At 39.8% G+C, this 14,384-nt stretch overlaps 2 protein-coding genes across 3 annotated transcripts; both read right to left on the reverse strand.

Annotated features, from left to right (window-relative positions):
- Positions 1–1,376: 1,376 nt before the first annotated feature.
- Positions 1,377–6,455, reverse strand: LOC307037321 (putative E3 ubiquitin-protein ligase DTX3). Its single transcript, XM_079678108.1, has 3 exons — positions 6,074–6,455; positions 5,121–5,338; positions 1,377–3,561 (listed from the first exon to the last, which is right to left on the reverse strand). Exons 1-3 carry the CDS (start codon positions 6,332–6,334, stop codon positions 3,483–3,485), a joined length of 558 nt encoding a protein of 185 aa, XP_079534234.1. The 5' UTR covers positions 6,335–6,455; the 3' UTR covers positions 1,377–3,482.
- Positions 6,456–7,224: 769 nt separating this feature from the next.
- Positions 7,225–12,579, reverse strand: dtx3 (deltex E3 ubiquitin ligase 3). Of its 2 annotated transcripts, none has more exons than XM_079678096.1 (4): positions 11,879–12,579; positions 10,543–11,345; positions 9,350–9,567; positions 7,225–9,121 (listed from the first exon to the last, which is right to left on the reverse strand). In XM_079678096.1, exons 1-4 carry the CDS (start codon positions 11,889–11,891, stop codon positions 9,046–9,048), a joined length of 1,110 nt encoding a protein of 369 aa, XP_079534222.1. In that variant the 5' UTR covers positions 11,892–12,579; the 3' UTR covers positions 7,225–9,045. The 2 variants fall into 2 exon arrangements, with proteins under 2 accessions (XP_079534222.1, XP_079534223.1); XM_079678097.1 differs by having other exon boundaries at positions 12,416–12,576.
- Between the last annotated feature and the right edge of the window lie 1,805 nt (positions 12,580–14,384).

The following is a 14,384-nucleotide window of genomic DNA, read 5'->3' on the forward strand; positions in this document are numbered from 1 at the left end:
GCTAATGAAGAACAGCTTGAGCAGAGCCTTCAATCTGTGACGCTGACAACCAAGCCAAAGATCCTTATAGTTGCCAGCTCGGCTGTTGTGTCCTGTCTGTGAGGTAAGTCAGTAAATCTGTCAGCATTGCTAAGAAAAGCAGAGGGGTCTGTTCTGCTAAATCAGGCAGACAAAAAGCTGTGTAGCTGCGGCTATGAATCAGAGAACAGAATGTGAGAAACTGCCTCAATAAACACACACATAAGTAATCACTAGTGCATATTCGTACATACTGTATGCACAGATGCAGTCAAGGGCACACAGACAAAAGCCATGGAAGCACCTACACACCCACCTTCACTTTGCTGTTCTTAAGCAAACAACCTTAGGCTCAGTGAATGAGCATGTCAGCAGTGTGGGCTGACATACTGTCACATGAAGACTGTGTATGGAGACAGATGCCTCCTCAGCCTCCTCCTGTCCATTTACCTAATATACAAACACTGCCTGATATATCCTCGTTTTTCCTTCGTGATTTGGATAAAGATACTTCAAAATTCAGGAAAGACGGAGAATCTTTTTCTCTGTCAACGTTGGAAGTGAAAGAGGAAACTAGGTTAAAGTAAAAAAGGAACTTCAAAGGCATGAATATGTAGGGCGTGTACAGGAGTGACTTGTGAAGGGAGATACATGCAATCTGCACCCGGATAGACAGGTATGTCTGTGATTGAGTGTTATGGGCACCAGAGGAAGAGGAGGCAGGCGCAGTGCCAGGGTTCTCCCCACAGCCAGAGACACTCTAATTAAGGAGCACAGTGGGGAGAGGGGGCGAGAACAACAGCTCTGCATTGTCACATAATGGTTTTCTTATCATCTCTAGTACAGGAAACATCGCACATCGCTGCTCTGATGTTTGTGCACGTCTGTGTGTTTCTTGGGAGCCTTTTCATGAGCTGTCTACTCACACCTAGAAACCAAAAATCACCAAAGCCATGGTGCTAATTTCAGCGCCTGAGAGGGAGGAAATTCAAGTCCTCCTGCCACAACAGAGCAGAGCCACGTTTGATGGAAATGAATGTAAGCAGTTACAGATGTATCGGTCTTAATCCATACCCTGAGAGCTTGTTTTCACTCTGTCATCAATCCATTTCGTAGTGGAGGCTTGTCACTGGCCATTTGCATTGATGCAAGTATAATCCGCCCACATCATTGCTCTGCATAATCATTGATACATATTTATATCTCTGGTAACATTTCTGTAATTCCTTGTCCCTAATACCAGATGTCCAGATGGACAATGACAGGAACGGGAAATACCTGCAGAGAAGGGCAAAGAGTCATTCAATTCAAGTACACATTTTTGCGAAAGATAGCCCAATTTAAAAGTGCGGACAAAATACTGATACCATGCCATTTTATTTTAAGTCATATAATTTGCATTTGAACAATAATGCCTAAAGAAATACAGTCAGATGGTATGATGTGTTCTTCTGGAACCCATCTTAAGCTTTCTATCTTATATTCAAATGTAGCTTACATTTCCTACAGTGTTTCTCTGTATATTTGGTTCAGTGCTCCATTTTTCTTTTGATGTCACAATCTGCTCCACTATTTAGAAAGCTCAAACTGTCACTGTAAGCCAGTCTCATGTTAAAGGCATATCCCACAGTCATAGAATATATACATTATAATAGACAACAACAAAACTAAAGAATGCAGTAAGGAATGTGTTTTTTCACATAAAACGAAGGAAAGAAAAAAGGAAAATGATTAGCAGATTAAAAAAAACATACAGTTAATGGAAACCTGATAAGAGGACAAGAGATGAAAAGCTGAGGACAAATGGATGACTGATGAATTGTGGGAGAAAAGGCGAGGGGGGGTGGTACGTTTGACCAGATGGGTTCTGGTCTGCTCTGTGAGGGCAGCAGATGCCCTGAGATCCGAGGCCACAGCAACGCCCCCAGCCGCTCAACACCAGAGCCCAGTTACTGTAAGCCTGTCACATGTGCACTCTTCCTGATACTGAAATATGGGTTAAAGCCGTTTCCTCATCACATAACTCCATGCTACTGCCACTAAGATGATCAGCTGGAAATGTTTCAGATTCAGTTGTAAATCGGTTTACTGCATGCCCAAAAAAAAAAAATCATAGATTGTGTATCCAGTGTTCCTGCATGAAGAGATATATAGCTCCTCTGATTACAATGTTTTCAGGTGTTTTTGTGCTAGTGATGGGTAGGGCACTTGTTACAAATGTACCACTTAAATCAACAATAGATGAGCATTTAATTATTTTATCATCACCATGATTTCTTAAATGGAATGTGTGTGTCTGTGCATGTAACTACCACAACTCAGCTTTAACCATTAAGCACCTGACTGAGATGAGGAGCGGATCAGTTCAATGTGGTCAAACAAAAGGTGATAGCAGTTCTCTCCGTCACACTGTGAATACGTTGCTGCTAAAACTGCCCCGAGCCCCATAGAAACACATGACTCATCATCTATAGCAGATGCTCGGCTATCTGACTGACTTTGGGCTATGAGGTTTGGGAGGTGCTGCAGGGCTGAGGGTTTGTGATGATGATACAGCTGCATACGAAGCAGACTCCACATAACATTTCTTTCTAAAAAGGAGAGCATCGCCCTCTAGTGTATCCACAGGCAAAAGGCAGGAATTCAGAGGAAAAATCAGAAATGTTTTGAGATTTAAAGACAGTTCTGGACTCCATATACTCTTGTTTGACACTAGTGCATTGACTGATGTAGTCAGCACAAAATGTGTTATTATGGTATTAGAGGTGCTATAGGATAAGACTGGGGATATTCTAAAAGCGTCTTAAAATAATGCCAAAATACCCTGCCAAAAGCAACAAGGCATACGTTTACCCATCAATACTTTCTGACTTTCCTGGCCTGACATGTTTTAAACTGTACCAAAAATAGGAGAAATATGTTTTTTGTAAACTGCTAAATTATGTCCTCAAACAGCTAGTAAATAGTGCATTTGTTGGGGGTTATGTTAAGCCACGGCATAAGTGAATATCATATCAGCATTTAAACATAAAAAACGTTGACGATACCAAATACATTATCATCTTATTTCTCTAGCAAGCTTTAACTATCAGTTTGCTAGGTAAGTAATTGTACCACGTGATCTGTGTCCAATGTCCAGACCTGTGATCCAGGTTTCTAAAGATATTAGGAATAACAAAATCTGATGATTGGTACAACCCCATTCACTTAACTGTAATCTTTGTTTTGTTGGATCACATACTGTACAGGTTGTGGTTATAGGGTTTATTTGCATAGACAGCCACTAACCTTCATTTCTCAAGATAATAGTTCCATGTATCGACTTCATAGAGTAAAAACTTAAGCGGCATTCATCTCCATCCCTCAGGGAGTTCTGCACAAGCCTTGAACTTAAAATCAGAGACTTTGTAACAATACAAAGAGTCAAGTTAATTTGAAGGATGTCTTCTCATTGTCTTTACTCATCAATCATCCGGTGTGACTCCTTTAAGACAAAGCTCCTCTTGAACTCTGGACAAATAATCTGGATCTGGATATCCAAAACTGCAATGGAAAAAGACAAGCTGCAGTAAGTAAATCTTCAGGATAAAGACTGTACCTTAAATTTACTGAACCTGGATTTTTAATGTATCCATTGAAATGTATCTTGAAAAGGCTTTGCAACATAGGGTTATACAACTTATCCCACCAAATGTCAAATTTGCTAGACATGTTAACTTTGTTGTTTTACTTTGTCGATCTCTCCACTTAAATATATAGAGCCATCTTCAGATCAGCTTTTTTAATGTATTAAATAGTTGTGTCTGTAACCAATTCCTCACCTTTCCCAGCAGGCTAATCTGTCTATGAGTTTGAATAAAAATATAAATACAAAATATATATTGTATAGTTTTCTTCGGACCGAACAGGGATTTAAATTGCTTCTGAATCTGAAAGGTAGCTTAAGCAGTCCAAAAATGTGGAGTCAAGGGTGTAACTTTGGTTTGAGAAGTGGGGGGGACACAAAACAGGGGGTCTTCCGCAAATAAACATTTTCTCAATTTAATTCCATTTCCTGCCTTAATAAATCCAAGAAAAATGTGTAGTATATATAATGAGTGTGTACACTTATCTAGTATCATATCCATGTGAACCTGTCTTATTTGTGATGACCTCACATCCTCTAGGGGGGTCTGGGGGCATGCACCCGGGAAGATATTTTCTTTGAATTGAAGTTAAAAGCATGGATACAGCTCTCAACACTCATATGAAACAGAACTGTATATATTTCAATAATCAAAAAGCCATTAGAATATGCTCACAAGCAATAACAAATCATTGATAAACTCCTCTCTCCTATCTTTATCTTACTGCATTCTTTCTTTTTATTTATGAATATTTGACTAATCACTCCCCTTTCAAACTGTGTTTTTTATTTTTGTACTGACCTATAGTACACATTGGAAGGATTTCTTAACTTATTTTATATACAACTAATATTACATAGATGGAAATATTTGTTTACATATATGACCAAACCGTTTGAGACCCACTGAGATAACTTAGACTAAAGTTTACAACCTAATCACTCAGAGTCCGTTACCTCCCTGAGCTGACGTTATCTCTCTCAGTCCGACAGGAGAGGACTCTCCCTCTCCTTATTGTTGAAACAGCTTCTAATCTCCCTTAGCTCCGAGCTAGCACCAGATGCTAACAACAACCCGTAACTCTCTCAGTCTCTCTCTCTCTCTGTCTCGCTCTCTTTCTATCTCTCTCCCACAAGATGCGCTCGTGCCACACACACACAGACGCTCCTCCTTGACGAGGACCGTTTGCGTAAAAAAAAAATAATAAACACATTTTAAAAGTGGGGGGGACACAAATAGGATTTTGAAAAGTAGGGGGGACATGTCCCCCCTGTCCCCAGTGGAAATTACGCCCATGTGTGGAGTAATAAGTCAACTATTTCCCTGTTGGATTTAATAGAATAGAAGTAAAGTAGAAGCACCTCTAATTTATATTACATACATTACTTTTTTCCCCATGTGCCAACAAGAGAGATTTCTGTACACTTACTGTACGGTTGACAACAATGGATTACTTTACTGTAATGATGTGCATACCTTTGTGGACCACCATCTATGTTGGTCTTATGATGAATGTCGTTCCAGGTGATGACGTTGTTGAGGCCTGTGGTGACGGATCGACCAACGGTGAAGACGAGTCTCCTGTCGAAGGCCTTCCTCAGCAGCTTCAGGACTTTCTCCCCTTCCTCGCTGTCTGGCAGGAAGGCCGTACGAGACGTGCTGCCGTACCTCTTCCCGGGGTTTGGATGTTCAGGCTGTAATAAGGTAAACAAGAGCAAGCATATATATTACAAAGATGATTGACAACTGTGTCCAACTTGTGATTACACCCAAACCTGAATATTATTATTTTTTTTTTTTTGGTGAATAATGTGTGTGACACCTTGTGAAACAGCTATTTAAATGGGAAGGACTGTATTTTTAAAATAACATTTTATAGAGAAAGTATTCCTGGTTCCTAGCATGAGTGTAATACTGCAATCACTGCAAGGTCACCTGGCATTTTATGTTTAGCAACTTTCAGCTCCAAAATCTATATTTTTACTTCAGCCAACTAAAACATTGTTACAATAACGTTTTTGCATAAATTACCATTTGATATTACATTTAAAAGGAATACAGCAAAGCAGACAAAACTATATTAATAACATTTTAGAAGTTTCTTTAATACTTATACATGTGTTATTTTTGTTTCACTTTTATTGTATCTTCATGGAACTAGATTACCTTTTTATACTTTTTCATATGTCTACCTTCGTCTACTGTATCACATTATTGTTAGACTTTTGTTATAATTACAAAAATGTTTGTTAAACAATAAGAAAAAAATAATACAGGCATGCTGTGTACTTGTTATCAATAAAAAACAACAGCGCCATCTAGTGGACATATGTACAATCACAAACTGCTGATGAAGTCAAACAAACAAGAGCTCTGTTGTGTTGATATGTAGCCTCCTCTGGTAGCTTGTAGCTTAGTGTCAGTCTTACCCCTTGTGTCCCCGCTGGGAAAGTGTACTGTATGACGATAGATCCGCAGTGCTCGAAGCCGGGCAGGCGCAGACAGCTGCGCATGTCCGTCATGCTGCCCTCCGGCTGGTTCCCCGTGTACTCTCCGTAGTAGGTATTGCATATCGGACAAGCAGGCTTCAACTTAAAAACCGAGTCGATACAAGCAGAGCAAAAAGAGTGAGAGCACTTTAACGTTTTCCTCTCATGAACTGTGTCCAAGCAAATCGCGCAGTCTTCCATACTTTTAGGGACAACCGGAGTGGTTGTTTAGTGTGATTGTCATTATTTTCCGGTGTGACGAGAAGTGTTGTCTTTCCTTGTATGTGTGTGTCGGAAATAATGTGACGTCAAGCTAAGGAAAGTACCAATTCATACATAAGCAAGTCTGAAGGAAGAGGCAGATTTTTTTCGGCTGCGTAGTTTCAAATTCAAATTTCTCCAAAATTACATACCCCACCTCTAAGGTCAATACATTAAATAACACGGCGCTAATGTTATTTTCAACAACTTTTTATTCTAACTTCCTCTGATTAGAAAATGATGCTAAAAGTATTCAAATACTAGTTAGGTGACACACGTTTTTGTTACTGATGTGTTATGGATTGATTTTTTACAAAAACTGTTACTACCCTGGCCAAATAAGACACCTATTTGTATTGGATTGTTGGGCTTTTTTAATTTACTCTAAATTAAAGCACAATGGTCAATTTTAAGTCTGTTTAAATTGTATATCTGAATTGTAATTAGTGATGAATTAATGTCTATCAAGTTAATGATTCAGCTGCTAAAGGTGGCACTTATTTAATTACTGTTTATACCACTGGGTAATTTAATTTATAACGAATACATCATTGTTTATTTGTTAATTATATCTATATGATCATTAGAAGTGTGAGTGAATTATACTGCAAGGAGAATTATAATGTAATATGAAAATATGCTAAAATTATTTTAATCAAAATTGTACTGAAGTATTGTACTTTGGTAAATGTACTTACAGTAGGAGTTCAAATAAATTATTGACTATAGGGGACAACCCAAACTCTTTCCAAATGGACACAAGTTTGATATTCGGTTGCTCGTGATGCACCTGCTTTATTTAGGTCCTACATTGAATATCCAAAACAAACCCAAACATAACTTTTTATTCAAGTATTAAAATGTAAAGCACATTTTCTGAATATCAACAAAGTACGAATCAACACAATTAGAAAAAGCAAAACTCCAACTTCTCCTCAACAATCAACTTGTAATATGTGTAATCTCTCCTACGATCCATTCTGCTGGCTCCTCCTCAGTCACGTAATGCATAGAAATGTTTGCACAGTAGCTTTAGTGAACTACAATCCTGTGTCCCAAAAATATTTCAGTTGGTCCCATAACTTAAATACAAAGGGTCTGAAAATGGAAAAAAGGGGTCTTCTATGTATAGATCTAAAAGGGCAAATGAATGACAGATGTACCACTAGCCAAGCAGGTTACTGCACTTAGCAAAGCATTTTCGCACATACAGCTGTTCCAGTCTGACGGCTTTTCAGCATTATGTTTTTTTATAGAGAAGCTTATTGAAAATACACATTAGTATACATATTTTCATGAACTGTCTTGTATTTGTACTTAAAGGCAGATAGTGTAGTTACAAACATAATGCCGTTTACCTATCAATTAACGCTGAAATATATGCCCAAATTGCTTACTATTCAGTAGTAACATCATGCTAGATTTTTATCAAAAGTGAATGAAGGAAAGGCACAACAAAATGAGATCAAAACCCCACCCTAAACCAGATACATTTTTCCTTTTTTTCTGTATCGTAGATTATCGTTTTAGAATTTACAACAGTTCTCTGTTAAATGAGAAGATTAGCTGGCGAATCTCCCAGTTTGACAGGGAAAGAGGCATACATAATTAAAGAGCTTTTGTGCCTTTGATTTGGTTTGACTGGTCTATATGCCCTTTTATCTTTGACATCGTCATAAATCTGGTAATTGGATGAACTCAATACCCACAATAAAGGTAATGTGCTCAACACCTGGGAGACATCTTGAAAAAACAGGAGTGAGCAATGGCAAAAACCCAGGGCGAAGTCCAAATGCACATGGAGAAAAAAAAGGTGCTGCATTGAGAAAATGGAACATTCTTCCTATTTAAGTAAAGCGGAAGTGGAGAAGTAAATTGAATGCAAATGAAGAGTTCCAAGCAATTGACATCAACTTGTAGCCACCGAGCTTAGAGCCGATAGCCGCACAGACCTGTTTGCTCTGAGCACTCTTCCACGTAGAAGAAAAACTATGACTGACTTCACTGAGAAAAAAGACTCTCTTACAAAAGTGCCTGTGACTGCTTAAGATTGCAATAACCCTTGAAAATAAATTATTTCTATTGAAGCAGTGCTATTCTGCCTTATAACACAAGTACTTTCATTACAACAGATAATTAGTAACAATCAACTTAAACATTTCTGAGGAGATAAAACGAAGTATGTGTGCTTGTAGGAAAAAAGATTGTTATCCCCAGAGTAGAAATGAACATTAATATAACATCGCCTGTCTTTATAACATTAAACTTAGATGGCCTAAATAATATATAAGTACCATGATTTGCAACACGCCACGATGCTCTTAAATAAGTGCATCAGATACGGGCCCTGTTGCGAACAGTGACAGGTGGAGGATTGTGTAATACAAGAATGCACTGCACTCAAACTACTTTCCTCCAACTGTAGCACTAGGTTAAGCTGAATTATGGAGGAAAGATGAACAAACAGAGGAACAAGTAGTGGAGGGAAGTGGGCTCTGCTGCAGCATTAGACGCCTGTTTGCTGAGGGCCTCGTCTTCAGCCATCCGTTAAGGAACGGGCGGTCTCAGAGCACAACCTGGAGCTGAGTCATGTCCACCGCAAGGACACTCGGAAAGTCTTACATAGTCCTGGAAGAGTCTTTTTCCTGCTGTCAGTCGGCCGTGATGCCTTTCTCTCTGAGCTCCTCTGTCACTCGCACCAGGTAAGTGGGGTCTGGGTAGCCAAAACTGTCAGGAGAAATAAAAAAGCCATCACTTCATCTGAATGAGCTCAGGCAGCAATAGTGCCATCTAGCCAAGGACATCAACTGAAAGCATTTCCTTGTCAGGAACTTGAATTACATCTGTCAGTCACATCTGAGCCTCTTTCCCTGCTACCTGTTGGGGAGGTTGTTGAGAATATTACCAAATCTAATCTCAGTGGCCATTTGCCTCCAGCTAAAAGCCCATACATACCAGCGGGGCCCGCCCCATAATGAGGTCTTGTGGTGAATGTCATTCCAGGTGATGACATTTTGCATGCCCGTAGTCATGGAGGTACCGATGGTGAAGATAAGGCGCTGTTCGAAGGCCCGGCGCAGCATGCCCAGCACACGGTTCCCCTCAGGGCTGTCAGGGAGGTAGGCCACACGGTCAGTTCCTGGGTACCGAACACCTGGGTTGGGGTGTTCTGGCTGTTGAGGAGGTGTAGAAAACAGGATCAGTTTAAATGAATGGCTTAAAAATAAATGGTCTGTCTACTTGGATCTGGGGCTCTTTGTCTCTACAGTGATTGTTTTGCCAAGGTCATGTCTTGTATAGTATTTTTAACTGCATTTGCTACATGCTTTTGTAAGAACTATGTTTGCAAGTGTGTTATTTTTTAAGAATCGTTTGTGACAATGCCTTTTTTGAATGCAGCATTTCCTTTTAATCCAAAACTATTTATCTGAATCTATTTCGTGAGGAAGGGGAACTCCACTGATTATTCACAAAACGGTCAGTTTGTAGAACTTCTCGGGGAATTACTAATCAGCCTGTAATAGAGTTTCATTTGGTCTTGGGGAAGTGCATCGTAAAGTCCAAGACTAAAAAGTGGTGATGTCATCAGGGGTTATGTTGTCCTTGATAGAGTTGAAATATGTTTGCAATTACGAGTCAGGAGCTAAAGAAAAAATATTTTTCTATGACTTCATATGAAATTGAGGATCGGGCAAATAGACAAGTTCGACCCATAACATTTATAAAATCATCGAAGATGCAATAGAGAATGCACAGTTCTTTGCATGGTTTCCTGCTGTTTCACAGATCATAAAGTGGCGGTAAAGTGCCAAGATGTGCTGCAATGGGCCAGAAAGAATGTACAGATACTAAACCAGCTTCAGAAAACAATCAATTTTGATGAATCTAGTTTTCTTCTTTGTATCACAAAATACAGGTCAATCCATTTGAGAGTGAAAGCTGGTTCAGTGGGCTGTACTACAAAGTGAGATTAGCAGGTAAGCGAGGTATATTGAGCCTTAAGTCACGGTTTTTGTTACGAATGTGGTTGTCCTTTTATCTGGCTAAATCCCCAAGGCAACTTGAGCACATTTTGCTAACATTTTATAAACCCATAGATGAATATATCAATGAGACTTAATGTCTGCATCTTCACATGGTCTACTCACTGCCTGTAGGCCAGGAGGGAAGCTGTAGATGATGCAGATACACCCGTAGCCGTCTTGGCCAGGAAGCTCCAGATGAGGATCTCTCTCTACGATCATTGTACCGTTAGCAGGCTGGTTCCCAATCAACTGGCCATACACAAGCCTACAAACAGGACACGCTTTCTTCACCTTAAAGGCTTGATCCAGGCAAGAGCGACAGAATGAATGGCCACACCTCTCCAAGGTAGTCTTCTCCACTATGTCCCCCATGCATATTGAACATGTACCATTGTCCTCCGCCTCACTACGAGACGCCAAGCTGGAGTCAATGTCCTTTCTCTGGGCTGCCTCGTGGAGCATGGCACATGCCTCCTCATCTACAGGCTTCCTGAACTTCTGCTGCTGTCTCTGGGAGCGCCGAGGCTGGGGAGGTGGAGGCTGGAGCAGGCTCCCCTCCCCATTTGGTTCCAGGAGTCCCACACAAGGCAGCAAAGCCCTCTTCCTCTTGGGTCCCCCATCCTGTTTGCTCATTTCTTTGCGGGCACAGCGGCATAAGTCAATGAAAGCTTTTCGTGTCTCGCTGGAGATGGGTCCATCAATCACCCCAGCTCCACCGTTCCTGGAGCCTTCTACAGGCTGCAGCCTCACAGCGCAGCATCCCCCCCTCTCTCCTCGCCTGACGATACCAGCGTTCATCCCCTGCTTATGCTGGAAGTCAATGAGCCAGGGCCGCCCAGCTGCAGCCAGGTAATCCCACACTGCCTGTGAAACCAGCACCTCATCACTGCCCTGGCCAGGACGCACACTCATCTCATCAGAGGAAACTGCAAGGAGAGGCACATAAAAGTAATCAGCACATTATTATATGAACAAAAACACAACTCACTTGTTTGATCAAGCCTACATCAAGTTACAGAAGTTGCTCCCTCAGGTTAAGTGCTAACACATGAGGCTATTTTCAAAGGCATTATAGGAAAATATGCTATATTTTGCTCAGATCTTGTAACAATAGTGTTTTGGTTTCTGCTGACTAGGGGCTTTACTTGTATGTCTACATGGCCTATAAGCTCGCAAAACGCAAATGTTAAGCAACATCAATTTAGTTTGTTTTGTTTGTAGTGTGCATGACAGTGCAAGTGAATCTAATAGCTCTACATGGGCAGCTGTTAACAGTGGATGTAGCACGAAATATACAACAGGCAGCATCACAGCATTGCTGGGGACGCATCAGCTGTTCAGAGATTCAGACTGTAAACAAAGGAAACTAAACCCGTCATACTGTACGCGGAAAACATGAAAGTCCACCGACAGCCACATGCAAAAACAAGATTTATACTTCTTTAGGTTGAGAGGTTACCTTGTGATCCCATAAATCCCTTCAATTGTGAATAAAGCGTCCTGTTGAACAGAAAAAGAGAGGAAGAAAAACTGAAGGGCTGGAACAAACGTTATCGCAGCTGCTCGGCGATATTTTGACTGAGCCATCCTCCGCAGGAGCAAAGGGAAATTCAGCGATTTCGCAACGTTAGCTTTAGCCTTTGATACATGTATCGTCAACAGTTAGCTAAGTGGTTTTCCCCTTTGATTTCTTCCGTACGTCACCCTCTGCCGTAGCTCGTCGCGGTCTGTCAGGGAGGTTTAGTGGATTAAACAGTGCTCCATCAGAGTAGGCCTTTATTTCTGACGTGCCGCTGCAGCTAATCCGCAAATAATTCCTTTTTGTAGTTAAGACATGATATCCCAAAGTATATCCAGTTCAAATCTCTTTAGATCCTTATCCTGGCTCTGACAAATGCCAGCCAAAGCCTGCACCTAGTCCCCAGTCTCTCCTGTGTTTGCCTTCCTCGTACGTCCTTGGGCTAGGCGTATCACAGAGTATAGCATTTGTAGTTACTCTTCTTATCTGGCTTCAACCATGCTAGCTGTGTGTCAGCTTTGTCCAGGCAGATAATTTGCTCTTTCTTCTCATGTTGAGTGTGTGCCTGTGCGTTCACACCGCGTCCTCCTCTCTGTTGACTGTGCAGGAGCAAACATACCCATTAATAAGGGGACTGGGACTTACGAGAAAGTGTGACCAGGAAGTTCGTCACTGAGCTGACATGATTGGCTGGCTGTGGTGGTTTGTGTTTTTCCTCCTTCATGCTGTGACTGAATCATTTATTTTGTCGTGATTACAAGCTTTAATCATAACGCAGAATACACGCTTAGTTCACACAAGAGTCAGCCTACGCTCCATCGAGGGAATACCCACTCATTCAATTATAATGCAAATTAAGCTATCTCTCAGGGTACACCGACGTATTGACAGCAATTATGTAATTTTTGATACTTTTGACAAGATGTATTGTTTGGACATAGCTTTCTATGTGAGCAAACAATAGTCTACACATTGAGCTGTTCCCAGTTTTCAGTTTACGTTTTCAGAATGTACTAGTTTTCTCTTTTTAAAAAAAAAACCCATCTCCACAAGTGTCCCTTGAATAAATAAAGTGCTATCTCTCTCTATCTATCTACCTATCTAGAAATTCATTTTAGTAAGCTTTCCAAATAAAATACATTTAAAAAAAGGATGTGATCTCCAGTATCTGCAACTGAGCTCATAGGATAGGACATATTTTGTCTGTTGAAGTAATGATTTACTTTAATGATGCTAATATTTATTAAATCATAAAATGCTTGTAGCGACGCTGTCGACATAGCATATCTGTAAAAAGTCTACTTTTCCCAAGCTCAAGTAAGATCCCTCTTTTCAGATGTGTAACAATGCATGTTCCAACTGATCCAAGCAGGTTTTTAAATAGTTTAATTAACCTAAGGAGTTCACCAACATTTTGAGATTCATGGTTTTCATCTGAATCTAAAGCTGTCGTAAAAATAATTTGGAGTAAAGTGTTTGATATACTTTATACTAGTATATAAAGTAACATACTGAAAATGGAAATACTTGAATGTTCACTTAAATACAATACCTGAGTACATTTCCCTAATTATACCTCCACTGAAGCATGTTATATTAAAATTATAGCCAAACAGAAGGAGAATCCAACCCAATACATATTTTACATTGTGTATTCTATTGATATTGGAGAATAAGGTGAACTTATTATTACACACAAATACCTCCCTCAGATCCCAGCACATGTCCTCATAACACTGTTGTAGTCAGTTCATTAAAACAGATCTTTTTTTTGTGTGTGTAGATTTTGTGTCAAATGAGTTTTACATGAATGTAGGTCTTCCAGCTATGTATCACAAAATGTACTCATATGCCGGTAAAGCCTTACATGACATAGTGTACCGGGGGGGTTGTTGCATTATTTATTGTATATGGAGCAGCTCTAGCATTTTCATCTAGCTGACGTCATCACTGTCTTGTCCCTTGCTATTTATAGGAAAGGTGTCATAAATTAAACCGTGTTATCAAGAGTTGGAAAGTTGTATTCAAATGATAGAAATTCTATTTTAAGGTTCTGACAAAGACAAAAAAAGGCTGAGAGAATAGAGGGTTTTCCTTTTCTTTGCTTTCTGCTATTTTATTAAATTAAACTTGAAATTAGTAAAAAATAGTATTTTCTTGTTTTTGGCTTTTGACACTTTCCTGTTGTAACAAAGTAATTTTTATAATTCAGTTAACATTTGAATTTACAACTAATACCAGCATGTTAACAAATCCCTCTTTGACTATCTGCAAGAAATTATGTAAATGTATGAATCATCATCACAAATCTGTTATACCAAAACTTTTCTTTGCCGTTATCATATCTGGAGCTATAAACGATCTTTACCACATCCGGAGTTTCAGCAGCTTGACAAATTATATAAATGGCAAGATTAAAGTAAGGCTGGTGGGGAAATGTTTGTCA

This window comes from Notothenia rossii, assembly GCF_949606895.1.
Source record: "Notothenia rossii genome assembly, chromosome: 4".
NCBI lineage: Eukaryota > Metazoa > Chordata > Actinopteri > Perciformes > Nototheniidae > Notothenia > Notothenia rossii.

Bases quoted from the DNA above. Each gene is read 5' to 3' on its own strand.
- LOC307037321 (XM_079678108.1), bottom strand. From the start codon at position 6,334: ATGGAAGACTGCGCGATTTGCTTGGACACAGTTCATGAGAGGAAAACG. The intron at 5,339-6,073 runs GTAAGACTGACA...ACCTTATTACAG, and splicing joins TCCCAGCGGGGACACAAGGG to CCTGAACATCCAAACCCCGG. The intron at 3,562-5,120 runs GTATGCACATCA...TTTCCATTGCAG, and splicing joins ATAGATGGTGGTCCACAAAG to TTTTGGATATCCAGATCCAG.
- dtx3 (XM_079678096.1), bottom strand. The intron at 9,568-10,542 runs GTGAGTAGACCA...CCTCCTCAACAG, and splicing joins TCCCTCCTGGCCTACAGGCA to CCAGAACACCCCAACCCAGG. The intron at 9,122-9,349 runs GTATGTATGGGC...TTCTCCTGACAG, and splicing joins TTATGGGGCGGGCCCCGCTG to TTTTGGCTACCCAGACCCCA.